The sequence below is a fragment of the Phasianus colchicus genome, chromosome 38 (genome assembly GCF_987193195.1).
Source record: "Phasianus colchicus chromosome 38, bPhaCol1.hap1.1, whole genome shotgun sequence".
Taxonomy (NCBI): Eukaryota; Metazoa; Chordata; class Aves; order Galliformes; family Phasianidae; genus Phasianus; species Phasianus colchicus.
In genome coordinates this window covers 1,177,275-1,197,313 of record NC_143473.1, presented here as the reverse complement: position 1 = coordinate 1,197,313, position 20,039 = coordinate 1,177,275, and the positions used below count along the sequence as shown (strand labels likewise).

The following is a 20,039-nucleotide window of genomic DNA, read 5'->3' as shown; positions in this document are numbered from 1 at the left end:
TCCCCATGGCCACCTTCGTTGGGGGTCCCCATGGCCACCTCCCTTGGGGGTCCCCATGGCCACTTCCATTGGGTGTCCCCGTGGCTGCCTCCATTGGGTGTCCCCATGGTCACCACCCTTGGGTGTCCCCATGGCCACCTCTCTTGGGGGGCCCCATGGCCACCTTCGTTGGGTGTCCCCATGGCCACCTCCCTTGGGTGTCCCCGTGGCTGCCTCCATTGGGTGTCCCCGTGGCCGCTTCTCTTGGGTGTCCCCATGGTCACCATCCTTGGGGGTCCCCATGGCCACCTCCGTTGGGGGTCCCCGTGGCCACTTCCATTGGGTGTCCCCGTGGCTGCCTCCATTGGGTGTCCCCATGGCCACCTCCGTTGGGTGTCCCTATGGCCATCTCTGTTGGGTGTCCCCATGGCCATCTCCCTTGGGTGTCCCCATGGCCACCTTCGTTGGGTGTCCCCATGGCCACCGCTTTTGGGTGTCCCTATGGCCATCTCTGTTGGGTGTCCCCACGGTCACCACCCTTGGGTGTCCCCATGGCCACCTCTCCTGGGTGTCCCCACGGCCATCTCCATTGGGTGTCCCTATGGCCATCTCTGTTGGGTGTCCCCACGGTCACCACCCTTGGGTGTCCCCATGGCCGCCTCCGTTTGGTGTCCCCACGGTCACCACCCTTGGGTGTCCCCATGACCACCTCTCCTGGGTGTCCCCATGGCCGCCATCCTTGTGTGTCCCCATGCCCATCTCCATTGGGAGTCCCCATGGCCACCGCTTTTGGGTGTCCCCATGGCCACCACCCTTGGGTGTCCCCATGCCCACCTCCGTTGGGTGTCCCCACAACCATCTCTCCTGGGTGTCCCCATGGCCATCTCCATTGGGTGTCCCTGTGGCCACCTCTGTTGGGAGTCCCCACAACCATCTCTGTTGGGTGTCCCCATGGCCACCATCCTTGGGTGTCCCCATGCCCACCTCCGTTGGGTGTCCCCATGGCCACCTCTCTTGGGTGTCCCCACGGCCACCATCCTTGGGTGTCCCCATGCCCATCTCCATTGGGTGTCCCCATGGCCACCGCTTTTGGGTGTCCCCATGGCCACCACCCTTGGGTGTCCCCATGCCCACCACCCTTGGATGTCCCCATGGCCACCTTTCCTGGGTGTCCCCATGGCCACCTCTCTTGGGTGTCCCCACGGCCATCTCCATTGGGTGTCCCTATGGCCATCTCTGTTGGGTGTCCCCATGGTCACCACCCTTGGGTGTCCCCATGGCCGCCTCCGTTTGGTGTCCCCACGGTCACCACCCTTGGGTGTCCCCATGGCCACCTCTCCTGGGTGTCCCTATGGCCGCCATCCTTGTGTGTCCCCATGCCCATCTCCATTGGGTGTCCCCATGGCCACTGCTTTTGGGTGTCCCCATGGCCACCACCCTTGGGTGTCCCCATGGGTGTCCCTATGGCCATCTCTGTTGGGTGTCCCCACAACAATCTCTGTTGGGTGTCCCCACGGTCACCACCCTTGGGTGTCCCCATGGTCACCATCCTTGGGTGTCCCCATGGCCACCTCTCCTGGGTGTCCCCATGGCCACCACCCTTGGGTGTCCCCATGCCCACCTCCGTTGGGTGTCCCCACAACCATCTCTCCTGGGTGTCCCCTCAACCATCTCCGTTGGGTGTCTCCATGGCCACCTCTCCTGGGTGACCCCACGGTCACCACCCTTGGGTGTCCCCATGGCCGCCTCCGTTTGGTGTCCCCACGGTCACCACCCTTGGGTGTCCCCATGGCCACCTCTCCTGGGTGTCCCCATGGCCACCACCCTTGGATGTCCCCATGGCCACCTCCATTGGGTGTCCCTGTGGCCACCTCTGTTGGGAGTCCCCACAACCATCTCTGGGTGTCCCCATGCCCACCATCCTTGGGTGTCCCCATGGCCACCACCCTTGGATGTCCCCATGGCCACCTCCATTGGGTGTCCCTGTGGCCACCTCTGTTGGGAGTCCCCACAACCATCTCTGTTGGGTGTCCCCATGGCCACCACCCTTGGGTGTCCCCATGGCCACCACCCTTGGATGTCCCCATGGCCACCTTTCCTGGGTGTCCCCATGGCCACCTCTCTTGGGTGTCCCCACGGCCATCTCTGTTGGGTGTCCCCACAGTCACCACCCTTGGGTGTCCCCATGGCCGCCTCCGTTTGGTGTCCCCACGGTCACCACCCTTGGGTGTCCCCATGGCCACCATCCTTGGATGTCCCCATGGCCACCTTTCCTGGGTGTCCCCATGGCCACCTCTCTTGGGTGTCCCCATGGCCATCTCCATTGGGTGTCCCCATGACCACCACCCTTGTGTGTCCCCATGCCCACCACCCTTGGGTGTCCCCATGGCCACCTCTCCTGGGTGTCCCCACGGCCATCTCCATTGGGTGTCCCTATGGCCATCTCTGTTGGGTGTCCCCACGGTCACCACCCTTGGGTGTCCCCATGGCCACCACCCTTGGGTGTCCCCATGGCCACCTCTCTTGGATGTCCTCATGGCCCCCCACCCCCCTTTTTTGTCCCCGCAGCCAACCTGCCCCCCACGCTGGCCAAGTCTCAGGTGAGCAGCGTCCGCAAGAACCTGAAGCTGCACCTCCTCAGCGTCCTTCGCCACCCGGCGTCGGGGGATTTCCAGCCCCAAATCACCACCCTGCTGGTGGACCTGGGCACCCAGCAGGCCGAGATCGCCCGCAGCATGCCCAGCCCCCGCGACGCCCGCAAGCGCGCCCGCGACGACCCCGACGCTGCCCTCAAAAAGATGAAATTGGGTGAGGGGGTCCCGCCGGGGTCGGCCATTGGTCCTCCTGGTGTCACCCATGGGTTCTCCCGGTGCCCCCCTGGGTCCTCCTGGTGTCACCCATGGGTTCTCCCAGTGCCCCCCTGGGTCCTCCTGGTGTCAGCCCAGGATCCTCCTGGTGTCACCCACGGGTCCTCTTGGTCCCCTCCTGGGTCCTCCTGGTGTCACCCACGGGTCCTACCAGTGCCCCCCTGGGTCCTCCTGGTGTCACCCATGGGTCCTCCCAGTGCCCCCCTGGGTCCTCCTGGTGTCAGCCCTGGATCCTCCTGGTGTCACCCACGGGTCCTCTTGGTCCCCTCCTGGGTCCTCCTGGTGTCACCCACGGGTCCTCCCGGTGCCCTCCTGGGTCCTCCTGGTGTCAGCCCTGGGTCCTCCCAATACCCCCCTGGGTCCTCCTGGTGTCACCCACAGGTCCTCCTTGTGTCACCCACGGGTCCTCTTGGTCCCCTCCTGGGTCCTCCTGGTGTCACCCATGGGTTCTCCCGGTGCCCCCCTGGGTCCTCCTGGTGTCACCCATGGGTTCTCCCGGTGTCAGCCCTGGGTCCTCCTGGTGTCACCCATGGGTCCTCCCAGTGCCCCCCTGGGTCCTCCTGGTGTCAGCCCTGGATCCTCCTGGAGTCACCCACGGGTCCTACCGGTGCCCTCCTGGGTCCTCCTGGTGTCACCCATGGGTTCTCCTGGTGCCCCTCTGGGTCCTCCTGGTGTCACCCATGGGTCCTTTCAGTGCCCCCCTGGGTCCTCCTGGTGTCACCCATGGGTTCTCCTGGTGCCCCTCTGGGTCCTCCTGGTGTCACCCATGGGTCCTTCCAGTGCCCTCCTGGGTCCTCCTGGTGTCAGCCCTGGGTCCTCCCAATACCCCCCTGGGTCCTCCTGGTGTCACCCACAGGTCCTCCTTGTGTCACCCACGGGTCCTCTTGGTCCCCTCCTGGGTCCTCCTGGTGTCACCCATGGGTCCTTCCAGTGCCCCCCTGGGTCCTCCTGGTGTCACCCACGGGTTCTCCCGGTGCCCTCCTGGGTCCTCCTGGTGTCACCCATGGGTTCTCCTGGTGCCCCCCTGGGTCCTCCCGGTGCCCTCCTGGGTCCTCCTGGTGTCACCCATGGGTCCTACCAGTGCCCTCCTGGGTCCTCCTGGTGTCACCCATGGGTCCTTTCAGTGTCCTCCTGGGTCCTCCTGGTGTCAGCCCTGGGTCCTCCCAGTGCCCCTCTGGGTCCTCCTGGTGTCACCCACGGGTCCTCCTGGTGTCACCCATGGGTCCTTCCGGTGCCCCCCTGGGTCCTCCTGGTGTCACCCATGGGTCCTCCTGGTGTCACCCATGGGTCCTACCAGTGCCCTCCTGGGTCCTCCTTGTGTCACCCACGGGTCCTCTTGGTCCCCTCCTGGGTCCTCCTGGTGTCACCCATGGGTCCTTCCAGTGCCCTCCTGGGTCCTCCTGGTGTCACCCACGGGTCCTCTTGGTCCCCTCCTGGGTCCTCCTGGTGTCACCCATGGGTCCTTCCAGTGCCCCCCTGGGTCCTCCTGGTGTCACCCACGGGTTCTCCCGGTGCCCTCCTGGGTCCTCCTGGTGTCACCCATGGGTTCTCCTGGTGCCCCCCTGGGTCCTCCTGGTGCCCCTCTGGGTCCTCCTGGTGTCACCCATGGGTTCTCCCGGTGCCCCCCTGGGTCCTCCTGGTGTCACCCATGGGTCCTTCCAGTGCCCCCCTGGGTCCTCCCGGGGACAGCCCTGGGTCCACCTCATGTCACCCATGGGTCCTCCGGTGTCCTCCTGGGTCCTCCTGGTGCCCTCCTGGGTCCTCCTGGTGCCCCCCTGGATCTTCCTGGTGTCACCCATGGGTCCTCCCAGTGCCCCCCTGGGTCCTCCTGGTGTCAGCCCTGGATCCTCCTGGTGTCACCCATGGGTCCTCCCAGTGATTTTTGGGTCCTCCCAGTGACTTTTGGGTCCCCCCAGTGCCCTCCTGGGTCCTCCTGGTGTCACCCATGGGTCCTCCTGGTGTCAGCCCTGGATCCTCCTGGTGTCACCCATGGGTCCTCCCAGTGATTTTTGGGTCCTCCCAGTGCCCTCCTGGGTCCTCCTGGTGTCAGCCCTGGGTCCTCCTGGTGTCACCCCTGGGTCCTCCCAGTGCCCCCCTGGGTCCTGGTGTCACCCCTGGGTCCTCCGAGTGCCCCCTTGGGTCCTCCTGGTGTCACCCACAGGTCCTCCCAGTGACCTTTGGGTTCTCCCAGTGCCCCATTGGGTCCTCCTGGTGTCACCCATGGGTCCTCCCAGTGATTTTTGGGTCCTCCTAGTGCCTTCCTGGGTCCTCCCAGTGACCTTTGTTTCCTCCCAGTACCCCCTTGGATCCTCCTGGTGTCACCCATGGGTCCTCCCAGTGACCTCCTGGGTCCTCCTGGTGTCACCCATGGGTCCTCCCAGTGACGTTTGGGTCCTCCCAGTGCCCCCAATCCTTTCTTGAGAACACTGAGGATACCTGAAGTGGCCTTAGAGACCCTGAGGGTCCTCCCAGTGCCACCCCTGGGTCCTCCCAGTGCCTCCCAGTTGCCCCCAATCCATTCCTGGTGACACCGGGACCAACTGGGGCGGCCATAGACACCCCCAGCCTCCTCCCAGTTACCCCCAGGAACAGCACCCCCCCCCGTGTCACCCACAGAGGCTCCTCTGGGCGAGGACGATGAGGACAAGGACCTGGAGGTGGTGACGGTGACGTCCCCAAAGGGGGGGGGTCAAACCAGCACCCCATCCGACACCGACATCACAGCCGAGTTCCTGCAGCCTCTCCTCACCCCGGAGAACGTCGCCAACCTGGTCTGTTGGGGGGGGGAAGGGGGGGAGGTGGGGAAAAAGGGGGCCGGGGGACACGGTGTGACGCGAAGGGGGGGAGGTGACAATGGTGTCCCCATAGGTGCTGATCAGCATGGTGTACCTCCCCGAGGCCATGCCTGCGTCCTTCCAGGCCACCTACACCCCCGTGGAGTCGGCCGGAACCGAGGCACAGATCAAACATTTGGCGAGGCTGATGGCCACGCAGATGACAGCGGCGGGATTAGGGCCCGGTGAGGGGGATTGGGGGGGAGAAATGGTGGGATTAAGGCATGGTGAGGGGGATTGGGGGGAGAAATGTTGGGATTAGGGGATGGTGAGGGGTTTTGGGGGGAGAAATGGTGGGATTAGGGCATGGTGAGGGGGGAGAAATGGTGGGATTAGGGCATGGTGAGGGGGAGAAATGGTGGGATTAGGGGATGGTGAGGGGGATTGGGGGGAGAAATGGTGGGATTAGGGCATGGTGAGGGGGATTGGGGGGAGAAATGGTGGGATTAGGGCATGGTGAGGGGGAGAAATGGTGGGATTAGGACATGGTGAGGGGGAGAAATGGTGGGATTAGGGGATGGTGGGGGGGATTGGGGGGAGGAATGGTGGGATTAGGGCATGGTGAGGGGTTTTGGGGGCAGAAATCGTGGGATTAGGGCATGGTGACGGGGAGAAATGGTGGGATTAGGACATGGTGAGGGGGAGAAATGGTGGGATTAGGGGATGGTGAGGGGGATTGGGGGGAGAAATGGTGGGATTAGGGCATGGTGAGGGGGATTGGGGGGAGAAATTGTGGGATTAGGGCATGGTGAGGGGGAGAAATGGTGGGATTAGGGCATGGTGAGGGGGAGAAATGGGATTAGGGCCTGGTGAGGGGGATTGGGGGGGAGGAATGGTGGGATTAGGGGATGGTGAGGGGTTTTGGGGGGAGAAATGGTGGGATTAGGGGATGGTGAGGGGGAGAAATGGTGGGATTAGGGCATGGTGGGGGGGATTGGGGGGAGGAATGGTGGGATTAGGGCATGGTGAGGGGTTTTGGGGGCAGAAATCGTGGGATTAGGGCATGGTGACGGGGAGAAATGGTGGGATTAGGACATGGTGAGGGGGAGAAATGGTGGGATTAGGGGATGGTGAGGGGGATTGGGGGGAGAAATGGTGGGATTAGGGCATGGTGAGGGGGATTGGGGGGAGAAATTGTGGGATTAGGGCATGGTGAGGGGGAAAAATGGTGGGATTAGGGCATGGTGAGGGGGATTGGGGGGAGAAATGGTGGGATTAGGGCATGGTGAGGGGGAGAAATGGTGGGATTAGGGCATGGTGAGGGGGATTGGGGGGAGGAATGGTGGGATTAGGGCATGGTGAGGGGGATTGGGGGGAGAAATGGTGGGATTAGGGCATGGTGAGGGGGAGAAATGGTGGGATTAGGGCATGGTGAGGGGGATTGGGGAGAGAAATGGTGGGATTAGGGGATGGTGAGGGGGAGAAATGGGATTAGGGCCTGGTGAGGGGGATTGGGGGGGAGGAATGGTGGGATTAGGGGATGGTGAGGGGTTTTGGGGGGAGAAATGGTGGGATTAGGGGATGGTGAGGGGGAGAAATGGTGGGATTAGGGCATGGTGGGGGGGATTGGGGGGAGGAATGGTGGGATTAGGGCATGGTGAGGGGTTTTGGGGGCAGAAATCGTGGGATTAGGGCATGGTGACGGGGAGAAATGGTGGGATTAGGACATGGTGAGGGGGAGAAATGGTGGGATTAGGGGATGGTGAGGGGGATTGGGGGGAGAAATGGTGGGATTAGGGCATGGTGAGGGGGATTGGGGGGAGAAATTGTGGGATTAGGGGATGGTGGGGGGGATTGGGGGGAGGAATGGTGAGATTAGGGCATGATGAGGGGGAGAAATGGTGGGATTAGGGCATGATGAGGGGGAGAAATGGTGAGATTAGGGCATGATGAGGGGGAGAAATGGTGGGATTAGGGCATGGTGAGGGGGATTGGGGGGGAGAAATGGTGGGATTAGGGGATGGTGAGGGGTTTTGGGGGGAGAAATGGTGGGATTAGGGCATGGTGAGGGGGAGAAATGGTGGGATTAGGGCATGGTGGGGGGGATTGGGGGGAGGAATGGTGGGATTAGGGGATGGTGAGGGGGAGAAATGGTGGGATTAAGGCATGGTGAGGGGTTTTGGGGGGAGAAATGGTGGGATTAGGGGATGGTGAGGGGTTTTGGGGGCAGAAATCGTGGGATTAGGGCATGGTGAGGGGGATTGGGGGGAGAAATGGTGGGATTAGGGGATGGTGAGGGGGAGAAATGGTGGGATTAGGGCCTGGTGGGGGGGATTGGGGGGAGAAATGGTGGGATTAGGGTCTGGTGAGAGGGATTGGGGCATGAAATGGTGGGATTAGGACATGGTGAGGGGGAGAAACAGTGGGATTAGGGGATGGTGAGGGGTTTTGGGGGGAGAAATGGTGGGATTAGGGATGGTGAGGGGGAGTAATGGTGGGATTAGGGCATGGTGAGGGGTTTTGGGGGGAGAAATGGTGGGATTAGGGCATGGTGAGAGGGTTTGGGGGGAGAAATGGTGGGATTAGGGCATGGTGAGGGGGAGAAATGGTGGGATTAGGGCATGGTGAGGTGGAGAAATGGTGGGATTAGGGCCTGGTGAGGGGGAGAAATGTTGGGATTAGGGCCTGGTGAGGGGGAGAAATGGTGGGATTAGGGGATGGTGAGGGGGATTGGGGGGAGAAATGGTGGGATTAGGGCATGGTGAGGGGGAGAAATGGTGGGATTAGGGGATGGTGAGGGGTTTTGAGGGGAGAAATGGTGGGATTAAGGCATGGTGAGGGGGATTGGGGGGAGAAATGGTGGTATTAGGGCATGGTGGGGGGGATTGGGGGGGAGAAATGGTGGGAATAGGGCATGGTGAGTGGGAGAAATGGTGGAATTAGGGCCTGGTGAGGGGGAGAAATGGTGGGATTAGGGGATGGTGAGGGGGATTAGGGGGGAGAAATGGTGGGATTAGGGCATGATGAGGGGGAGAAATGGTGGGATTAAGGCATGGTGAGGGGGATTGGGGGAAGGAATGGTGAGATTAGGGCCTGGTGAGGGGGAGAAATGGTGGGATTAGGGCATGGTGAGGGGGATTGGGGGGAGAAATGACGGGATTAGGGTTTCTTAGAGCCATTTTGGGATCTAAGTATCGGGATTAAGGGCTCCTTGTGGCCATTTTGGGTTCGAAAATGATGGGATTAAGGCTTTTTAGGGCCCTTTGGGATTGAAGTATCGGGATTAGGGCTGTTTGGGGCCATTTAGGGATGGGAAATGATGGGATTAGGGCTGTTTGTGGCCATTTTGGGTTAGGAAATGATGGGATTAAGGCTGCTTAGAGCCATTTTGGGGTCAAATCATTGGGATTAGGGCTGTTTGTGGCCATTTTGTGTCAGGAAATGACGGGATTAAGGCTTCTTAGAGCCATTTTGGGATCGAAGCGTCCGGATTAAGGCCTCATTGTGGCCATTTTGGGTTAGGAAATGATGGGATTGGGGCTGTTTGTGGCCATTTTGGGGTCAGATCAGTGGGATTAAGGCTGTTTGTGGCCATTTTGTGTCAGGAAATGACGGGATTAAGGCTTTTTAGAGCCCTTTTGGGATTGAAGTATCGGGATTAAGGCTGTTTGTGGCCATTTTGAGATGGGAAACGATGGGATTAGGGCTGTTTGTGGCCATTTTGTGTCAGGAAATGACAGGATTAGGGCTTCTTAGAGCCATTTTGGGATCGAATCAGTGGAATTAGGGCTGTTTGTGGCCATTTTGAGATGGGAACCGATGGGATTAAGGCTGTTTGTGGCCATTTTGTCTCAGGAAATGACGGGATTAAGGCTTCTTAGAGCCATTTTGGGATCGAAGCATCGGGATTAAGGCCTCATTGTGGCCATTTTGGGTCAAGAAATGATGGGATTAAGGCAGTTTGGGATCATTTTGTAGTCAAATCATTGGGATTAGGGCTGTTTGTGGCCATTTTGGGTCCGGAAACGATGGGATTAGGGCTGTTTGTGGCCATTTTGGGGTCAAATCAGTGGGATTAGGGCTGTTTGGGGCCATTTTGTGTCAGGAAATGATGGGATTAGGGCTTCTTAGAGCCTTTTTGGGATCAAAGTATCGGGATTAAGGGTGTTTGGGGCCATTTTGAGATGGGAACCGATGGGATTAAGGCTGCTTGTGGCCATTTTATCTCCGAAAATGACGGGATTAAGGCTTCTTAGAGCCATTTTGGGATCGAAGCATCGGGATTAAGGCCTCATTGTGGCCATTTTGTGTCAGGAAATGATGGGATTAAGGCTTCTTAGAGCCATTTTGGGATCGAATCAGTGGGATTAGGGCTGTTTGTGGCCATTTTGGGATGGGAAATGATGGGATTAGGGCTGTTTGTGGCCATTTTGTCTCAGGAAATAATGGGATTAAGGCTTCTTAGAGCCTTTTTGGGATCAAAGTATTGGGATTAAGGCTGTTTGTGGCCATTTGGGGATGGGAAATGATGGGATTAGGGCTGTTTGTGGCCATTTTGGGATGGGAAACGATGGGATTAGGGCTGTTTGTGGCCATTTTGGGGTCAAATCAGTGGGATTAGGGCTGTTTGGGGCCATTTTGGGTCAGGAAATGACGGGATTAAGGCTTCTTAGAGCCATTTTGGGATCAAAGTATCGGGATTATGGCTGTTTGTGGCCATTTTATCTCAGGAAATGACGGGATTAAGGCTTCTTAGAGCCATTTTGGGATCGAATCATTGGGATTACAGCCTCTCCGGGGCCGTTTTGGGGTAAAACTCCGGGATTAGGATCTTTTCCCTGCCCCGTAGGGGTGGAACAGACGAAGCAGCTGAAGGAGGAACCGCGGGAGGAAAAAACCCCGCGGGCTGAAAACGTCCTCATCAAACGGAGGCTGTCGGCGCTGGGGCAGGGCCAGGCCATCGCCGTGCTGGGGGCGCAGGGGGGGGGACAAGGAGGTGGGGGTCCGGGGGGGGGTCTCGAAGAAGAAACCCCCCAGGCTAAGAGGAGACCGGAGCCCATCCTGCCCGGCACGCAGCCACGGTGAGTGAGGGGTTAAATTGGGGGGAGGGGGGGAGGGAAATGGGTGGGGGGTTAAATGGGGGGGTAAATAGGGGGTGCTGGGGGCGGTAAATGGGGGGTGGGGGGTTAAATGGGGGGGTTCTGGGGGGGTAAATGGGGGGTGGGAGGTTGAATTGGGGGGTGGGGGGGTAAATGGGGGTTGGGGGGTTAAATAGGGGGGGTAAATAGGGGGTGCTGGGGGGGGTAAATGGGGGGTGGGGGGTTTAATGGGGGTGGGGGGTTAAATGGGGGCTGCGGGGTTGAATTGCGGGGTGGGGGGGTTTAATGGGGGGTGGGGGCTTAAATTGGGGGGTGCTGTGGGGGTTAAATAGGGGGTGGGGGGTTAAATGGGTGGTGCTGGGGGGGTAGATGGGGGGGGTTAAATGAGGGGGGGGGGAGGTAAATGGGGGGTGCTGGGGGAGTAAATGGGGGCTGGGGGGTTAAATTGGGGGGTGGGTAAATGGGGGGCAGGGGGTTAAATGGGGGGTGCTGGGGGGGTAAATGGGGGGTGGGGGGTTAAATGGGGGGTGGGGGGTTGAATTGGGGGGTGGGGGGTTCAAATGGGGGGTGCTGGGGGGGTTAAATAGGGGGTGGGGGGGAGGTAAATGGGGGGTGCTGGGGGAGTAAATGGGTGCTGGGGGGGTAAATGGGGGGGGGTTAAATGGGGGGGGTAAATAGGGGGTGCTGGGGGCGGTAAATGGGGGGTGGGGGGTTAAATGGGGGGGTAAATGGGGGGGGGTTAAATGGGGGGGTAAATAGGGGGTACTGGGGGGGGTAAATGGGGGGTGGGGGGTTGAATTGGGGGGTGCTGGGGGGGTAGATGGGGGCGGGGTTAAATAGGGGGGGTAAATAGGGGGTGCTGGGGGGGTAAATGGGGGGTGGGGGGTTAAATGGGGGGGTAAATGGGGGGGGTTAAATGGGGGGGTAAATAGGGGGTTCTGGGGGGGGTAAATGGGGGGTGGGGGGTTAAATGGGGGGGTAAATGGGGGGGGTTAAATGGGGGGGTAAATAGGGGGTTCTGGGGGGGGTAAATGGGGGGTGGGGAGTTAAATAGAGGGGTTCTGGGGGGGTAAATGGGGGGTGGGGGGTTGAATTGGGGGGTGGGGGGGTAAATGGGGGGCGGAGGGTTAAATAGGGGGTGCTGGGGGGGGTAAATTGGGGGTGGGAGGTTAAATGGGGGGGGTAAATGGGGGGTGCTGGGGGGGGTAAATGGGGGGTGGGGGGGTTTAATGGGGCTGGGGGGTTAAATGGGGGCTGGACGGTTGAATTGGGGGGTGGGGGGGTTTAATGGGGGGTGGGGGGTTAAATGGGGGGGGTAAATAGGGGGTGGGGGGTTAAATTGGGGGGTGCTGGGGGGGTAAATGGGGGGTTAAATGGGGGGGTAAATAGGGGGTTCTGGGGGGGGTAAATGGGGGGTGGGGGGTTAAATGGGGGGTGGGGGAGTAAATGGGGGGGGCGTTAAATAGGGGGTGCTGGGGGGGGTAAATGGGGGGTGGGGGGTTAAATGGGGGGGGTAAATGGGGGGTGCTGGGGGGGTAAATGGGGGGTGGGGGGGTTTAATGGGGCTGGGGGGTTAAATGGGGGCTGCGGGGTTGAATTGGGGGTGGGGGGGTTTAATGGGGGGTGGGGGCTTAAATTGTGGGGTGCTGTGGGGGTTAAATAGGGGGTGGGGGGTTAAATGGGTGGTGCTGGGGGGGTAGATGGGGGGGGTTAAATGAGGGGGGGGGAGGTAAATGGGGGGGTGCTGGGGGAGTAAATGGGGGCTGGGGGGTTAAATTGGGGGGTGGGTAAATGGGGGGCAGGGGGTTAAATGGGGGGTGCTGGGGGGGTAAATGGGGGGTGGGGGGTTGAATTGGGGGGTGGGGGGTTCAAATGGGGGGTGCTGGGGGGGTTAAATAGGGGGTGGGGGGGAGGTAAATGGGGGGTGCTGGGGGAGTAAATGGGTGCTGGGGAGGTAAATGGGGGGGGGGTTAAATGGGGGGTGGGGGGGTTAAATGGGGGGGGTAAATAGGGGGTGGGGGGTTAAATTGGGGGGTGCTGGGGGGGGTAAATGGGGGGTTAAATGGGGGGGGTAAATAGGGGGTGCTGGGGGCGGTAAATGGGGGGTGGGGGGTTAAATGGGGGGGTAAATGGGGGGGGTTAAATGGGGGGGTAAATAGGGGGTTCTGGGGGGGTAAATGGGGGGTGGGGGGTTGAATTGGGGGGTGGGGGGGTAAATGGAGGGCGGAGGGTTAAATAGGGGGTGCTGGGGGGGGTAAATTGGGGGTGGGGGGTTAAATGGGGGGGGTAAATGGGGGGTGCTGTGGGGGGTTAAATGGGGGGGGTAAATAGGGGGTGGGGGGTTAAATTGGAGGGTGCTGGGGGGTTAAATGGGGGGGTTAAATGGGGGGATAAATAGGGGCTGCTTGGGGGGGTAAATGGGGGGCGGAGGGTTAAATAGGGGGTGCTGGGGGGGTAAATTGGGGGTGGGGGGTTAAATGGGGGGGGTAAATGGGGGGTGCTGGGGGGGTAAATGGGGGGTGGGGGGGTTTAATGGGGCTGGGGGGTTAAATGGGGGCTGGGGGGTTGAATTGGGGGTGGGGGGGAGGTAAATGGGGGGGTGCTGGGGGAGTAAATGGGGGCTGGGGGGTTAAATTGGGGGGTGGGTAAATGGGTGGGGGGTTAAACGGGGGGGTGCTGGGGGGGTAAATGGGGGGTGGGGGGTTAAATGGGGGGGGTAAATGGGGGTGGGGGCTTAAATGGGGGGGGTAAATGGGGGGTGGGGGGGTTTAATGGGGGTGGGGGGTTAAATGGGGGCTGGGGGGTTGAATTGGGGGTGGGGGGGAGGTAAATGGGGGGGTGCTGGGGGAGTAAATGGGGGCTGGGGGGTTAAATTGGGGGGTGGGTAAATGGGTGGGGGGTTAAACGGGGGGGTGCTGCGGGGGTAAATGGGGGTGGGGGGTTAAATCGGGGGGGGTAAATGGGTGGGGGGTTAAATTGGGGGTGGGGGGGGTCAAATGGGGGGTGCTGGGGGGGTAAATGGGGGGTGGGGGGTTGAATTGGAGGGCAGGGGGTTTAATGGGGGGTGGGGGGTTAAATAGGGGGGTGCCGGGAGGGGTGTCCCCCTGTCCCCATCCGTCCCCACGTCCCCATCTGTCCCCCTGTCCATTCCTGTCCCCATCTGTCCCCATGTCCCCAATGTCCCCCTGTCCATCCCTGTCCCCATCTGTCCCCATGTCCCCATCTGTCCCTATCCGTCCCCACATCCCCATCTGTCCCCATCTCCCCAACGTCCCCCTGTCCATCCCTGTCCCCATCTGTCTCCATGTCCCCAACGTCCCCCTGTCCATCCCTGTCCCCATCCCCCCCACGCCCCCATCCATCCGCATGTCCCCAACGTCCCCCTGTCCGTCCCTGTCCCCATCCGTCCCTGTCCCCATCCGTCCCCACGTCCCCAACGTCCCCCTGTCCATCCCTGTCCCCATCCATCCCCACGTTGCCAATGTCCCCCTGTCCGTCCCCACATCCCTATCTGTCCCCATGTCCCCATCCATCCCCAACGTCCCCCTGTCCGTCCCTGTCCCCATCCGTCCCCATATCCCCATCCGTCCCCATGTCCCCATCTGTCCCCCTGTCCATCCCTGTCCCCATCCGTCCCCATGTCCCCAACGTCCTCCTGTCCGTCCCTGTCCCCATCCCCCCCACGCCCCCATCCATCCGCACGTCCCCAGCGTCCCCCTGTCCCCATCCATCCCCATATCCCCATCTGTGCCCATGTCCCCAACGCCCCCCTGTCCATGCCTGCCCCCAGCTGTCCCCATGTCCCCATCTGTCCCCATCCATCCTCATCTCCCCAACGCCCCCCTGTCCATCCCTGTCTCCATCTGTCCCCACGCCCCCATCCGTCCCCACGCCCCCATCCGTCCGCCCGTCCCCAACGTCCCCCTGTCCATCCCTGTCCCCATCCGTCCCCACATCCCCATCTGTCTCCATGTCCCCAACGCCCCCCTGTCCATCCCTGTCCCCACGCCCCCATCCGTCCCCATGTCCCCATCCATCACCAACATCCCTCTGTCCATCCCTGTCCCCATCCGTCCCCATGTCCCCAACGTCCCCCTGTCCATCCCTGTCCCCATCTGTCCCCATGTCCCCATCTGTCCCCATCCGTCCCCACGCCCCCATCTGTCCCCTTGTCCATTCCTATCTCCATCCGTCCCCATGTCCCCATCTGTCCCCTTGCCTGTCCCTGTTCTCATTGTTTCTCTGTCCACTCCTGTCCCCATCCGTCCCCACGTCCCCAACACCCCCCTGTCCATCCTTGTCCCCATCCGTCCCCATGTCCCCATCTGTCCCCATCTGTCCCCACGTCCCCAACGTCCCCCTGTCCATCCCTGTCCCCATCCGTCCCCATGTCCCCATCTGTCCCCATCCATCCTCATCTCCCCAACGTCCCCCTGTGCATCCCTGTCCCCATCTGTCCCCATGCCCCCATCCGTCCCCACGTCCCCAACGTCCCCCTGTCCGTCCCCACATCCCCATCTGTCTCCATGTCCCCAACGCCCCCCTGTCCATCCCTGTCCCCACACCCCCATCTGTCCCCATGTCCCCATCCATCCCCAACGTCCCCCTGTCCGTCCCTGTCCCCATCCGTCCCCAACGTCCCCCTGTCCATCCCTGTCCCCATCCATCCCCACGTTGCCAATGTCCCCCTGTCCGTCCCCACATCCCCATCCGTCCCCATGTCCCCATGTCCCCATCTGTCCCCTTGTCCATCCCTGTCCCCATCCGTCCCCATGTCCCCATCTGTCCCCATCCATCCTCATCTCCCCAACGTCCCCCTGTGCATCCCTGTCCCCATCCCCCCCACGCCCCCATCCGTCTGCATGTCCCCAACGTCCCCCTGTCCCCATCCGTCCCCATATCCCCATCTGTGCCCATGTCCCCAACGTCCCCCTGTCTGTCCCTGTCCCTATCCGTCTCCATGTCCTCATCCGTCCCCACATCCCCATCCGTCCCCATGTCCCCAACGTCCCCCTGTCCATCCCTGTCCCCATCCGTCCCAACGCCCCCATCCGTCCGCCTGTCCGTCCCTGCCCCCATCCGTCCCCACGCCCCCATCCGTCCGCCCGTCCCCAACGTCCCCCTGTCCGTCTGTCCCCCCCCCAGGCCGGGTGCCGGCGGCCGGCGCCGCGCGTTCCGGCTGCTGGAGGCGGTGCAGCCGCTGAGCGCCGCGCAGTTGGAGCAGCTGAAGCTGGGCGCCTTCTGCAGGGTGCTGCACGCCGAGCGGGCCGTGGGGTGCAGCGGGGCTGCGCAGGTGGGGGGGGCGGGGGGGGGGCGGGGGGGGTGGGGGGTGGGGGGGGGTTGGGGGTGTTGGGGATGTGGGGGGGATGGGGGGGGAGGGGGGCGATGGGGGATGTGGGGGGGTTGGGGGTATTGGGGATGTGGGGGGGGTCTGCAGCGGGGCTGCGCAGGTGGGGGGGGCGGGGGGGGGGGCTGGGGGGGGTGGGGGGGTGGGGGGGGTTGGGGGTGTTGGGGATGTGGGGGGGATGGGGGGGAAGGGGGGGGATGGGGATGGGGGATGTGGGGGGGGGTCTGCAGTGGGGATGTGGGGGGGAGGGGGGGCAGGGGGGGCATGGGGGGGATGGGGATGGGGGATGTGGGGGGGGGTCTGCAGTGGGGATGTGGGGGGGAGGGGGGGCAGGGGGGGCATGGGGGGGTTGGGGGTGTTGGGGATGTGGGGGGGGTGGAGGATGTGGGGGGGGTCTGCAGTGGGGATGTGCAGGTGGGGGGGGCTGGGGGGGTTGGGGGGGTGGGGAGGGGTTTGGGGGTATTGGGGATGTGGGGGGGTGGGGGGTGGGGGGGATGTGGGGGAAGGGGGGGGTCTGCAGTGGGGATGTGGGGGGGAGGGGGGGCAAGGGGGCATCTGGGGGTTGGGGGGGGGGCAGGGGGGTGGGGGGGCGTTGGGGTTATTGGGGATGTGGGGGGAATGGGGATGGGGGATGTGGGGGGGGTCTGCAGTGGGGATGTGCAGGTGGGGGGGCCGGGGGGGGCAGGGGGGGGTTGGGGGTGTCGGGGATGTGGTGGGGGTGAGGGGGAAGGGGGGGGATGGGGGATGGGGGGGGTCTGCAGTGGGGATGTGTGGGTGAGGGGGGGGCGGGGGGGGGCAGGGGGGGGAATGGGGGATGGGGGGGAAGGGGGGGGATGGGGGATGTGGGGGGGGTTTGCAGTGGGGATGTGCAGGTGGGGGGGGCGGGGGGGGCAGGGGGGGGTTGGGGGTGTTGGGGATGTGGTGGGGGTGAGGGGGAAGGGGGGGGATGGGGGATGGGGGGGTCTGCAGTGGGGATGCGCAGGTGGGGGGGGCAGGGGGGGCGTGGGGGGGTTGGGGGTGTTGGGGATGTGGGGGGGGGTGGAGGATGTGGGGGGGGTCTGCAGTGAGGATGTGCAGGTGGGGGGGGTGGGGGTGTTGGGGATGTGGGGGGGATGTGGGGGGAAGGGGGGGATGGGGGATGTGGGGGGGGGTCTGCAGTGGGGATGTGGGGGGGACGGGGGGCAGGGGGGGCAGGGGGGGCATGGGGGGGCAGGGGGGTGGGGGGGGGTTGGGTGTATTGGGGATGTGGGGGGGATGTGGGGGAAGGGGGGGATGGGGGATGTGGGGGGGGGTCTGCAGTGGGGATGTGCAGGTGGGGGGACAGGGGGGTGGGGGGGGGGTGGGGGTTGGGGGGGTGGGGAGGGGTTTGGGGGTATTGGGGATGTGGGGGGGATGTGGGGGGAAGGGGGGGGATGTGGGATGTGGGGGGGGTCTGCAGTGGGGATGTGGGGGGGAGGGGGGGCAGGGGGGGCATGGGGGGGTTGGGGGAGGGCAGGGGGGTGGTGGGGCGTTGGGGGTATTGGGGATGTGGGGGAAGGGGGGGGATGGGGGATGTGGGGGGGGGTCTGCAGTGGGGATGTGGGGGGGAGGGGGGGGCAGGGGGGACATGGGGGGGTTGGGGATATTGGGGATGTGGGGGGGGTCTGCAGTGGGGATGGGGGGGTGGGGGGGAAAGGGGGGTGTGTGGGATGTGGGAGGACACGGGGACGTGGGGGGGGGATGTGGGATGGGGGGGGGAAGTGAGGATATGGGGCAGATGGGGGTGTTGGGTTGGAGGTAACCCCCCCTCACTGCTCTCCCCTCCTGTCCTTTATCCCCCATCCCGTCTGCCCTCCCACCCCCTGTAACCCCCATCCCCTGCACCCCCCCTCCCTATAACCCCCCCTCCCCCCTTTCCCCTTCTCCCTTGCCCCTCCGCCCCCTATAAACCTCCACCCCATCTCCACCCCATAAACCCCTCCTCCCCTATAACCCCTCACCCCAAACCCCTTCTCACCTTCCCCCCCCATAACCCCCACCCCATAACCCCCATCCCATTTCCCCCTTTATTCCCCATCCTCCCCCCACCCCATTCCCCTTTTTCCCTTTATCCCCATGTCCCCCCATCCCATTTACCCCCTCATCCCCCTATAACCCCCCATCCCCTACCCCCCCCATCCCATATACCCCTTTTCCCCCTATAACCCCCCTTTCCCTTTCTCCCCACCTCCCCCATCCCATCTCCCCCTTATTCCCCATCCTCCCCCCACCCCATGTTCCCCATCCCCCTATAAACCCCACATCCCCCCATCCCTATAACCCCTCCTCCCCTTTATCCCCTTCCCCTCCACCCCTCCATCCCCCCCACCCCATCTCCCCCCTTTCCCCTTCTCCCTTGCTCCTCCGCCCCCTATAAACCTCCACCCCATAAACCCCTTTTCCCCTATAACCCCTCACCCCAAACCCCTTCTCACCATCCCCCCCCAATAACCCCTCCACCCCATGTCCCCCCACCCCATTTACCCCCTCATCCCCCTATAACCCCCCATTCCCTACCCCCCCATCCTCCTCCCCCTATAACCCCCCCTCACCCCTTTCCCCTTCTCCCCACCTCCCCCATCCCATCTCCCCCTTATTCCCCATCCTCCCCCCACCCCATGTCCCCCATCCCATCTGACCCCCCCATCCCCCTATAAACCCCATCCCCCACACCCCCCATCCCTATAACCCCTCCTCCCCCTCACCCCCTTCCCCTTCTCCCCTTTATCCCCTTCCCCTCCACCCCCCCATCCCCCCCACCCCATCCCCCCCCACCCCATCTCCCCCCACCCTTCCATCCCCCCCACCCCATCTCCCCCCACCCCCTCTCCTCCCACTCCCCTTTATCCCCCTCTCCCCCCATCCCATCTCCCCCCATTCCCTTTCTCCCCTTTATCACTCTCTCCTCCACCCCATCTTCCCCCACTCCCCTTTATCCCCTTCCCCCCCACCCCATCTCCCCCCACCCCCCCACCCCTCCATCCCCCCCCACCCCTTCTCCCCCCACCCCATCTCCCCCCACCCCTCCATACCACCCACCCCATCTCCCCCCATTCCCCTTCTCCCCTTTATCCCCCTCCCCCCACCCCTCCATCCCCCCCATCCCCCCACCCCCTCTCCCCCCACCCCCTCTGCCCCCACCCCTCCATCCCCCCCCAACCCCTCTGCCCCCACCACATCTCCCCCCACCCCATTTCCCCCCACCCCATCTCCCCCCATTCCCCTTCTCCCCTTTATCCCCCTATCCCCCCACCCCATCTCCCCCCACCCCCCCACCTCTCCATCCCCCCCCAACCCCTCTCCCCCCACCCCCCATCCCCCCCCACCCCTTCTCCCCCCGCCCCTCCATCCCCCCCACCCCCTCTCCCCCCACTCCCCTTTATCCCCTTCCCCCCCACCCCATCTCCCCCCACCCCTCCATCCCCACCCCTCCATCCCCCCCAAACCCCTCTGCCCCCACCCCCCCTCCCCCCACGCCCCTTTATCCCCCTCCTCCCCACCCCCTCTCCCCCCACCCCATCTCCCCCCACCCCCCCTCCCCCCACTCCCCTTTATCCCCCTCCCCCCACCCCCTCTCCCCCCATTCCCCTTCTCCCCTTCCCCCCCCCCCTCTTATTTTTCCCTCCCCCCCCCAGGCCCGTGTCCGCCTGCTGGCCAAGCTGGCGGTGGGGCTGGAGCTGCCCCTTGGCGTTGCCCTGCTGCCCTTCGTGCTGGAAGATGCACGAGGGAGGCTGGAGCTGGCGCTGGCTCTGCTGTACCAGGAATACGGGCAGAGGGCGGGGGGGTCCCGAAGATACGATGAGTGGTTGGCAGCCCTGCTGGGGGGGCTGCAGGAGAAGGCGGACCAGAGGGATGGGTAATTGGGGGGGGGGGGGGATAGGGGCAATGGGGTGGATGGGGGCAGTGGGGTGGATGAGAGCATTGGGGGCAATGGGGTGGATGGGGGCAGTGGGGG

At 63.3% G+C, this 20,039-nt stretch overlaps 1 protein-coding gene across 1 annotated transcript in view; it reads left to right on the top strand.

The window, feature by feature from the left end:
* SYMPK (symplekin scaffold protein) overlaps positions 1 to 20,039 on the top strand; it is an 87,345-nt gene that overhangs the window by 24,796 nt on the left and 42,510 nt on the right. Inside the window, exons 9-14 of the mRNA XM_090130076.1 lie at positions 2,548 to 2,787; positions 5,463 to 5,617; positions 5,715 to 5,865; positions 10,470 to 10,701; positions 15,865 to 16,012; positions 19,720 to 19,940. Coding sequence (XP_089986202.1) covers positions 2,548 to 2,787; positions 5,463 to 5,617; positions 5,715 to 5,865; positions 10,470 to 10,701; positions 15,865 to 16,012; positions 19,720 to 19,940 — 1,147 coding nt within the window. The remainder of the gene's footprint in view (positions 1 to 2,547; positions 2,788 to 5,462; positions 5,618 to 5,714; positions 5,866 to 10,469; positions 10,702 to 15,864; positions 16,013 to 19,719; positions 19,941 to 20,039) is intronic.